At 38.8% G+C, this 11,584-nt stretch overlaps 1 protein-coding gene across 1 annotated transcript; it reads left to right on the forward strand.

The window, feature by feature from the left end:
- The first annotated feature begins 409 nt into the window (after positions 1-409).
- On the forward strand, positions 410-2,692 carry LOC111610457. The gene is made up of 7 exons (XM_023344685.1): positions 410-1,479; positions 1,566-1,625; positions 1,709-1,744; positions 1,842-1,902; positions 1,989-2,095; positions 2,189-2,461; positions 2,558-2,692. The coding sequence occupies exons 1-7, from the start codon at positions 1,402-1,404 to the stop codon at positions 2,672-2,674; spliced, it is 732 nt and encodes a 243-aa protein (XP_023200453.1). The 5' UTR covers positions 410-1,401; the 3' UTR covers positions 2,675-2,692.
- Positions 2,693-11,584: the final 8,892 nt, after the last annotated feature.

Consider the following 11,584-nt stretch of genomic DNA (forward strand, 5'->3'; position numbering starts at 1 on the left):
TTTTACCTCAACCTAGAGCTATTGTGACTTGCAGAAATTGCCACAAATAACCGGAACTAGCATATTAAGCTACTTCACTGAATCAGTTGCTTCGCATACAGATACTCTCAGCTGCCGTCTTGTGCCGACAGTGAAAAACAGCAGAACTACATAATATTAGCTTGGTATGATGTAAATTATAATTTTTGTTTGAATTACATAAAATAACTTCATGATCTGAGTTTTTTTCATTATGTTTGGCCTATCAATAATTTCAAATAATAAAACATAAAATATCTGGGTTTATTTTGTTCATCCGAACCAGAACCTCCAGGTTCTCCGTTGTAGAGTTTTACTGAAAATCAGCGGAGAAATATCTGTAGCGCAGCAGCTGCGGTACAGTCTCCCCACTAGAGTAGAACTGAACCGAACCAAACATGAACGTATTTCATCGCCTAACGAAAGACAAGGAAGCAAAGAGATTTCGGCTAAAGAAATCTGAACTTGAAAAGAGAACACAAATGCTTTATGTGTACTAGTGTGATTGTATGGACAAAAAGCCACCTGAAGAAAACCCGCAGCCGCAGAAACTGAGTCAGTAAAGTAGCTAACTATGCTAGCTCAGGTTATTTGCCGCCATTTCTTCAAGTTGCCATCCCTCCCCCAATAACTGTGTTGTGTGGTAAAACAGTATTGCCACATATTGCCACGTTTAAGCTGTTATAGCTCCCACATATTTTCTAGTGTAACACTCTGAAGAAAGCCAGTTAGCAAGTTGTTAACATGTAAACACATGTGCGCGGAAGTAACGCCTATAAATCACACAAAGCATCATGGGAGCTAGCAATTTGCTGGAAAGAAGATAAATGTTTTAGACCCACAGGAAGCTAATTAAGTGCTGCAGTGTTTTTAAGTCTCGTAATTTTGTTCGTATCTTCACATATAACATCTCTGTTTTTTTAAAGTATATTTTTAACCAAGTTGTAAAGCGTACTTATGTTTGCACCAGTTGTGAAAAATATATTGTCCTTGTTTAGAAACCTTACAACAGTTTTAACTTTATTCTTGTATTTAAGAAAAGAAATATTCACCTATTTTTAACATATATATATATTTTTACGGTTCTTTTTTAATTGAAATTTATTTTGCTTGTATTTACAGCTTCTCTCTTCTGCGAGACTTTGTGATTTGGAAGTTTTCCACTGCTGCCTGCTACGAATCTCACCTCTGCATCATCACACCATCTTATTAATTCACTTATACTGATACCTCTTAATCCTATAGAGATATATTTTATCTAGATATTAAGAAAAGCACATAGTAACATTGAGTTAAAAGCATTCACAAACACATATAATATTGTTTGAATAACCAGCTTTCCGCCCCCCCAGGTGTCTTCTTTTTTTATTCTGCTGTTACAGGATGCCACGTAGAGGACGACGCTCCGAGGCTGCCAAGGTGAGATGGAGGAAGCTGGAGAGTGTGCCGGTCGACGCAAAGGTATAACAATTACACATTGAAGTAATTGTTTTTGTCTAACTGTAGTTAGACTTTAGGCATGATTATAATAGTTTCTGTGTTTACAGCCTGGGACACCACCGCTCGCACCCAGCGCTTGGAACCCAACTCGGTCTCCGCCAAAGAAGGTATGTCTGTCATTTTAAATTTTAGTAACTTACTGTTGGATGATAACAATTATTTTCTTTACTAATTTTACTTATCTCTTTAGATGTCCCGACTGCTGGAGGGTGAACTGCACGACCAAGTATGTTCATAAAAAGTTCAGGATCATTTATTTAGAATAACCAAAACAAGTTATGTTTGTAGTTAATCTATAAATTTTTTAAATAACTCTTTTGCAGATGTCGCCTCCCGTGGTGCGTCAGGAGGAGCCCCGTGTGCCACCAACCTCTCCTGGGTTACGTATGTAGATAAAATCTTTGTTGTTTTGTTCTTACATTTTCACCTGCATAAAAGCCTAATCTTCATAACTAAACGTTTCTAAACAGGCCGTGGGACGGGGCGTCGCCATCGGGTGGAGACGTGGCCAGCCTCCCGGGTGACCAGACGGAGCTGCAAGTTGGTTCTGCCTACTGCCGGGGCTCTGGAGAAGAAGGTATTTTTTTATTTTTTTTTAACTCGTATATAAATATTGGTTTGCATGAAAAAATTCTATAAGCGAACTTTAATGTTTGTTTTTATTTTTCAGTTTGCTCTTTTGGTTGGTGATTCCCATCTGCGTGCTATTGTGGATGGGTATTCTACCATGCCAAAGGGCGACTTCTCCTTAGGGGTGCTTGCATCCCCCGGTGCCTCTGCGGAAGAGTTGCGGCTTGAGGTGCTGGATGCAGTTCTGCCTCGGCCCCCCGAGGTGATCTGTCTTCTGGCCCCAAGTAACAACTTAACCGCCAGCAGGACTTTCGTGGAGGCCGGAGCGGCGTTTGACGCTTTGTTGAGTACCGTCTGCAACCTCTCTGCTAATGTAAGTATAACATCCACTGCATTTATCCATGATCAAATATATCAGAAAACGTGGCGTATATTAATTTTGTTCCTTTATTTGGTTTGAAATTTAAAGGTGGTCGTTGTGGACTTTCCACCGCGCCTTTGCGTGGAGGTCAGTGTGCAACAGCTGCTGCGGCAGGAGTTTCAACGTGTGGCTGGTCAGAGAAGTAAGTATGGACCCATGTTGTAGCTTCCAGGAGACGGAGGAGTGAAGAGGCACTCTGTAGAATAACTGGGCTCACCCCAGTTTGATCCCCATAGTCCATAGCTCCTTACTTCTTCCATTCTAAAGGTCTGGTGTCAGAAGTCCCCGCAGCGCTCTCATTATATAGGACAGAGGGGCGGGTCCTCAGAAGAGGGTCGGGCCAGAAGAGGATGGCAGGACAGGAAATGTCAGAGTTTTCTTCACTGCTAAAATATCGAGCCAGCAGCGAGATTGTCGGAACAGTTCTGAAATCCGATCCTCGACTTCTGTCATTTTCTCAGACCAGGCCTCAAATGGGAGAGCCAGCATGGTTCTGAATACACCACAGTCCACATTGAAAGCCTCCAACACAAACAGGTCTGGGGAATTCGGGCTCTCGCCCCTCCGTCTGCTCGCCCTTAAGGACCAGCGCCCAGATTCAGTAGTTTTCGTTTTCCACACTGCGCTGAAAAGAATTTGTCCCTTTCCAATTTCAGTATCGGTCGGGAAACACTGTCTTCTGGTTTTCTTTGCAGATCGAGGGTCAGCCTCATCTTCTCTTGTATTTAGCTCTAAGGCCAATTCCATATCTTCATTGGCGCAAGGAATTGCGAGCCTTAGCACTGCCCAGTCGTTATAGGTGAGGCTGCATGTATTTGATATCGGTGAAAGCTCCTCATCCTTATCCAGCTGGTACAGGTAAAGCTCTCCGATCTCATAACGGAAAACATAACCCCATGACCCCCATAGACCATGAGGTTTTAAAGACCAGTCTGCCTTGAGGGATCCAAGTACCGGGCTCTGCACACGACACAGATAAAATGTTGATTTCTTTGGGGCATCCGCTCTAAGCCTGGAGTTGTCATAGATAGATATTGGGGTCTCGCATAGAAGAGACGTTCCGCCTGTCGCTATTTCTCTTTTATCCACAGTTTCTGAGGCAGATGCATCAGGCGATGAAGGTGGGCTTGCAGGTTTATCCAGCACTGGGCCCAAATCCGGTTTCACTGCTATTGGGATCTCATATACGATAGCAGGTTCTTCTTCTTGTTCAGCAAGCAAGTATTTGCTCGTTAACGGTGTTGACTTCATCATCTTAGCGAATGTCTCCGGGCTAGGTAACTTCGAATCCGTATCAGCTGATGCAGAGAAGGTAGGTCCATTTTTCTCAGCAGCAGGATGAACTCGTTTAGTTCCATTCATTGTAAAGTTCTTGAACAACTCTTACAAGTAGAGTGCTTGATTTTTCCAGCATTACTTATAGCAGAAACACTAAAGGCCGAACCCCCCTGTCTCTGCTTCTATTGGCTAATTCAAACTCATAGAGGCCAGAAGGAGTTCACCTTAAACAATGTATGGCATTGAGACATCCTGAGGGACATGTGCGTCCAGTATTCTGCCCGGACACACGCACAAACACGGACGGGTTGGTGAGCAAAACCGGAGTTAATTACAACATTCTATTTAAATATATTATATCGTATATTATTCTTGATTATTTAAGACTTATTGTTCTTTTATACTTTAATTGTATTACTCATAAAACTCGGAGCCTGTCTCTGTTTCTATTGGTTGAATTGAAATTAGCGGGAATATAGTGTAACACGTGTTAAGCATGCTGAGGTCATGAGACCGGATGGGGGGTCATGTGACCGGATGGGGGGAGGGGCATCATGTGACCGGATGGGGGGAGGGGAATCATGTGACCGGATGGGGGGAGGGGCATCATGTGACCGGAAATTAAAATCAATTAGTCACGGGTCATTAATCACTCATCAATCAAACTCCGATTAAAATTTGACAGAAGGTGTCCTATATTACTCTCTGTGGCATCCTGACCTGAAACCATGAACCTCCAGAAACTGCTTGTAGCTGAACATTCATTTCTGCTGCATGTTTTCACCATTTAGAGCAAATATCGCAACCAGCCATGGGCTACAACTCCTCCCACCAAGCCGGACGAACATCAACTGGCTTTTATACATCAGCAATCGCCTAGAAACCTTGTAAACATTGTGAGGAACGCCAGTTAGTGACATGAAAACTAAACGCAAAACATTTACAGCAATCCGTCTCATGATCTAATGACTTTGTTGCTATGGAAAATATACCAGTACTGTACTGAAAAATGTTTTGGGCCTTTCAATATTCCCACTGTTTTTGCTTCTTCTTGGTCAAACTTAAATGTTTTATATCAAACTCATTTTAATATAAAAGAAATAGTAAAAACATGCATCTATAGCTAACATTTTTATGCAGAATTGTTTTAATTCAGCCATGTTAACGAGTTTGAGCATAAACACACCATTTAAGGTACAGTCTAGACAATAAATCAATCATATCACGATATACACATTATCAATATCAATAAATGATACGCTTGATAGAATATTCAATATATCCAGAACTGCACTGCATTCTGGGAGATGCAGGCAGAAAGGAAAGGCTTTAGCCGCTCAACCTTTCACGGCTAACTAAGCAAAGTTGGTGGAATCAACTGACTCACTCTCTGGTTACCTAGCAACTCCCTTACTCTTTGGTTACCTAGCAAGATTACTAGTCTACCATCTCCATATTTGACTGTTGTGATGGTCTTTCCTGAAATTATGTTTTACATCAGATGTAACAGATGCAAAGATTCCAGAGTTTTATGGCATCATTTTGTAAATCTACAAAATATTTTCCTGTAGACTTGGGGATAATATTATTTTCTAATCATGAACTCTGACCTTAATTGAGTCCTGAAGTGTTTTACATATTCTGGGTTCTTATGTGACCTAAATGAGGTTTGTAATGTGCTTTTGGAGTCATTTAGCCGTTCCTGTGAATGTGATTTTATAAAATATTGACAGAAAAGCTCAATCTAAAGGAGAAAATGCTCAATAATGATGCCAATAGCATTTTTCAGTTTGCTAAAACAAAGGTCGGATGCACAGCTTTTCATCTGGATCGCTGAATGAGAAACTGTTTCATCGCTTCTCCAGAGTTATAAAAAAATAAATGAATCAGTTTGTGCTCTCAGATCTGATGTTACTGAAGTGTCACTGAAGAGAAATATTGCTCATAAATCATGTCTCACAATGACACAAGGTGGTGAGTCACTGAAGGTACTGAGATGACCTGCAGACAAAAATGTAACTGTTGCTGTATTTTATTCTTCGTTTGCATAAGAGCAGCAGCTCAAAAGAACCATGAATTTAACTTTTTGGGTTTATTATTTTACAAGATTCTTGTTCGTGAACTGCAGCCAGATTATTTCCAGTTATTACCAAATCCAGCTCAATATGTTGCATCAGATTTTCACTTTGATTTCATTCCCTGTCCTGAGTTTGCAGTACGATGTTAAAAGATTGTTTGCCTCTTTCAAAAGCAATCATCAACAGAAACCTACAAGAAATCACGTTTCCAGTTTAATCTGACCTGTGTGACACGGCAAACATGTTGAGAGAGGAACATTACATTATTATGTAAAAAATAAACTCAGAACAATTGGAACATACAGATATTACCTTTGCGGTGTTAATATTACAGACAGTGTTTTTCCTGCAAAGGTTAACATTTGCATTTGGATGAGATAGTAAAACAAATATTTTCAGTCCAAATGTTTTATTGTTGTAAGTTTTACGGTTAAGTGTTGATAAAGAAGTGTTTCATTAATTCTGCAAGCTAAAGTCACTACCAGGGCCACAACTAACAATTATTTTAGTTACCGATTAATTTACCAATTATTCTGACAATCAGATAAAACAACACATTCTACAGATTATTAATTTAAACACTTAAGCCTTTTTTATACAACACATTAAAAGATGCAAACAAATAAATCAATTCCTTTTTTAAATACATAAATAAACAATTTATTGCCTAAAATCCCATAACGTAACATTCCTTTATTAAATATGAACTGGGAGAAACTAAAACATGTTTACAGACAAAGAAGGTTTTCATCTTAAATGTAAAATGGGTTTTTTTTTCTAGCATTTTAACTTAACTATCCATATATTCCAGTTAACAATCGATCATTAAATTAGTTAGTTGATTATTTCAATAAACGATTAATCTGATTAATTGTTTCAGCCCTAATCATCAGTCAGGAGACAAACGTTGCACTATAACGTTGGTTTACTGAGGGTTGCATTCATGGACCTCACTGTTGTAGGAATTTTTCTGTTTATAGTGATTTCTGAAGTTTATCAAAAGAAGTTGTTTTTTGCTTTGTTTACAGCAACACAATGTTGGCCACTTGGACCTGGGGCAATTTAAAAGCCTGGTTTAGATGAAAGCACATTAATGTGTTGAAATGGCCTAGTCCAAGTCCAGAACTCCATCCTTTTGAGAATCAATTAAACTAAAAAATACTAATCAGAGATGTAATTTATCAAATCTGGTTTACCCCGATATGGGTGGTCATTTATCAAGAAAAATGTATTATCATGATACAAATTTGATTTATTGTTGTCTCAATAAATTTTCATTAATATGACCCAAAAAAAACTGACTAAAATGTTATTTTACTATTTTCCAAACTGTTTTTTCACAAGAGCATCAGTAAATATCAGTAACTCCAAAAATATGATTGCTTATAGTCTTAAATGTGAAATAAATAAAAAAATGTAAGTAAATGTCATCTTGAAGAAGCTTTAGGTGTTTTTAAAGAAAAGTATTTGTGTTTCCTCTAATATGAATGCTGCGCCACACAGTTACCTAAGAAGAAAATGGTTAAATAGTTCTTATTGTCACTTTATTATTATCAGAGCAGAACTGCAAAATATCATGATAAAATTCTAAATCCAACCTCTAGACCCTGAGCTGGTTTTGAAGAAAAATTGATAAATATTTCAAAACTTCTACTTCAAACATGCAAAGCTGGTGGAGAAATACTGCAAAAAAACTTATAATTGAAACCAGAGACGCTTCCACAAAGTATTGACTCGGTGAGGATTAAACAAAAACTTTGAAAATAGAGGAGTTTTGGCTAAAACATGATTATATACAAAGAAGATTTTCATCTTAAATATAACGTATATATACTTTTGTACAGTTTTATACAATTACTGCTCTGAATGTTTTTTTCTCAGCTATTTGCCTGTTTTGAATCTGTACTCCGGTTAATCAGTAATCAATTTCTAAACTATGACTCACAATTTCCACATCAAGTCTCATTAAATCATAATTTCAAGTATAAAACCTGAAGTTGTAGGTGTATGAATACTTTTTGTAATTCAAAGTAACGCCAGAAAACTCCAGCTTTTTCATGCATAATGTAAAATCTCCCACATCATGGCTTGCTGGGATTTTTTTTTTTTCCTTTTTAACATGGGGAAAACATTGTATGCTTGCAAATTATTATTCAAAGAAAAACTAAAGGGGAGGGACTTTTAAAGGTCATGTTGCTCAACAGATCAGATAAATAATCTGATTTTGGATGCAGGAGAACCAGTCTTTACCGTCATGTCTGCACGCAGAAACGCAGATGAATCACTAACATACCTCTCATTGGATTCTGGATCCACAAAACGCCTCCGATAAGGTGAGGAGACTGACCGAGCATCCCGACAGACCCACCGACTTTAAAGCGTCCAGACGGAAGCTGCCTTAAATGACTAAGGTGTCGATCACAAGCAGGAGAGGGTGACTCTTTAGGTCCACATGTCAGAACACCTGCTGCCTCAAATGACGAGGTTCAGACAGACTGGACTCTGTTGCATCACAACACAGGACATAACATCACATACCGAGGAGAGGAGGAGGAGGGGGACAGAAACCTTTCTGTTTCCGCTGTTCTTCCTCCAGAAAGCACAAGCAGCGCCAGGTAGAGCCGGAGGTGATTATGCAAAGACCTGTTCCCCCAGCAGGAGCCACACAATGTAAATACAGAGGCTGCGAGTTCACTGCTCTATGTGGAGAACACCACCATTTCACTTCTACGGGGCAATTACAGCACGTATTACCGACAAATCACAGCTGAGCCGCCCGGGTTGGACGCTGTAAACCTTCAACTAGAACTAATTAATCCTGAATAAACAAAACTGACAGCGCAGGGGGGGGGAACAACCAGCCTTACCTTCGACCGCCATCGTGCTACTCCGCAGAGCCGAACATTGTTTTCATCAGAGCAGCCGAAATCTGGATGAAGAAAAAGAAAAACACAACAACTCAGCGCTCTTTCATTGCACCTTGTTCGGCGTGTTATCATCAGTTTGCTGCGGGCAAGCTGCTGGAGCGCACAGCTGCTGCCTCGCAAAGCATTCTGGGAAATGTAGGCTGGAATATCAGCGGCTGAAAGAAGCCAGGAGCTTCTTTAAAAAGTTTTTTTAAAAGGTGGACAGAGATAATCATATGATGGATGAGTTTTACAGTTTATATTATCCCATCTCACCTCATGAATAATGACAATCATTAGTAACTTTTTCAAAAAATATATGTTTGGCCATATTTATTACAACTGTCACCATGTCATGAAGGTATGGTATGAGACAGATAATCTATGGAAAAAAAAAAAAATTTTAATCGAGCTTAACAGCCTCCTCCCTGAGCTACTATTGCTGTGCGCAAAATCGCACTGCTTGTGACCAAAATCACTGTCAATCATCCTCGTGTACGCTGTTCAATTGTGCTAATGGTGAAAAAAAAACCTACCATTACAGGAATAACGCTTATCTGCCATCATCTGTGGCTATGCTAACTAGCCTTAGCATTCGTGGCAGGCTATCCGCATTAGCATAGCAGAGAGCAAGCAGAAGGGGTAAGCACAAGGACGATTGGCAGCGCTGAAACCCTCCTCCTAGCTCTAATTGGTTGTTTCTGACTAAGTCGTATATTACTGCAGCTAGCATTGCATTAGTGAAAACAAATGTTCCTTATAGTGGGCAGGACACCAGTCCACTCCAGTCATCATTATAAATCCGGCCCTGGTATTAAACTTATATTTAATAATGTATTAAATGCATCACATATTGATTCGCAATCTCTAAACTGAATTCATCAGCTTACATTCCACAATAGTTGATAAATAATAATTAAAAAAATTGGATGGGATCAAACTCTGGACCAGTCTCCAGTCTATCACAGAGACACACAAGACAAGCAACTACATCCAAACATGAGGACAATTTAGAGCAGGGGTCAGCAACTCCAGTCCTCAAATGCCACTTTTCTGCAAAGATGATGCAGAACATACTCCATCATTCTGGGTTTGTTTGTTTTTAATACTCCAACTTTGAATTAAACAACAACATGATCTCTTACCAGTCTGATATGTAACTTAAAGTCCATGGTGCTTTCTTTCTTACATACTTGTTTTCTGTTTGTTTACTATTATTCTCTAACACACCACTAGCCTCACGTAATTAAATTGATTTTGAAGGCAATCGGTTGCACTAATTTAACCATTTTTGTACTTCAATTTCAGTCTCACTGCTTCTAAAAACAGCCCAAACTCTAAAGAAAAAGCCCACAAAGAAAAGGAAAAAAAAGCTTTTTTAGGCAATAAGTTAATGTTTTTTGTTGTTTGGAAAATTAGCTGTTTCAAAAACCTCCTGAATGTTTAGTCACATTCACTGTTACCTAGCAACCCAGGCCGAGCCCAAACCCGTTACCTGGCAACTAAAGCGAAGCTCCAGCACGTTTGGTTACTGGAAAAGACAAATGTTTTGCTGTTGACTTACCATTCAGAAACCTTCTTGTTGGTGGTACAGGAGGCTTTCCTTCTGCTTTTGAAGCCGTGTGAGTGTAAACATTGAGTTGGGTGGGAGGGCCTGGCCAGCGGCAGCAATTTAAAGTGAGAACTCCTAGGCTACAGTTCATACTGCAGCCTGAAGTGATCCAAATCCAATTTTGTTTTGTTTTAGGGGGGGGGGTTGCCTTAAATTTACCTGTATCTGATCTTTTTATGACAGTCTGAACAAAACAGATCGTATTTTTTCGAATGTGGCCCAGTCCACTTGGATATCCCATACGTATCTTTTTTTTTTTTTTTTTTTTTTTTTTTTTTTTTTATTGATAATAAAGGGGTTTACAAAATAGCAGACTCAACGCAATAAGTAGCAAAACAGATAAGACAACAATGCCAGGGTGTTACATAGGAAGCACAAATAAAATGAAAAGCAAATAAATAAATAAAAAAGTTAACTTAGAAAGATGTTAAAGCGAGAGCACATATCCACTGTCTTAATTGCTTTTCTATTCCTTGAATACTGGAGAGATGTAATATATTGTTTGAATTCCACTTTAAAGGCTGAAAAGCGAGGTTTCTGATTTGAGAATTTAGATTTATGTATATGATATTTTGCGACTAATAAAATTAGATTGATAATATAAAAATGTTTGGTTTTGTTAGTGGGATAAGAGAAGAATCCAAACAACATATTTATATAAGTGAGGGAAAAGTTATCAAGAATTCTTTGGGAAATAAACGTACAAATATCTTGCCAGAAAATACAAGAGAAATAGCATGACCAGAATAAGTGACAGAGATCTTCTACATAGAGTTGGCAAAATGAACAGTTTGTGTCAATGTCTTTTTTGTATCGTTGAAGGAAAAATTTGCAGGGATAAAAACGATGGATTATCTTAAAAGACACTTCTTTGATTTTATTAATAATTAAATATTTAGATGGAAGACACCAGATTTTTTTCCAGTTCAGGTTGGGGGCAAAGTTATTCCAATAAGAGATAACATTAGGAACAGAGACGATGTCCTTCTGGAATAAGGCACGTACATCACGGTTGTTCTTTCGCTTTCTTGTGGAAAAACAGATTTGACCAACATTAGTGACAGCAGCGTCTAGACCTGGAGGAGTCAGAACAGAAGTTACAGAAGACTTAAGAAGCATCATAACACCAGATGGGATGGCATCAAAAACAAGTGCATATTCCTTTGGTGGTATGGGGAGACCAAACCTTTCTAGAAGTTCA

Source organism: Xiphophorus maculatus, chromosome 13, assembly GCF_002775205.1.
Source record: "Xiphophorus maculatus strain JP 163 A chromosome 13, X_maculatus-5.0-male, whole genome shotgun sequence".
NCBI classification, from domain to species: Eukaryota; Metazoa; Chordata; class Actinopteri; order Cyprinodontiformes; family Poeciliidae; genus Xiphophorus; species Xiphophorus maculatus.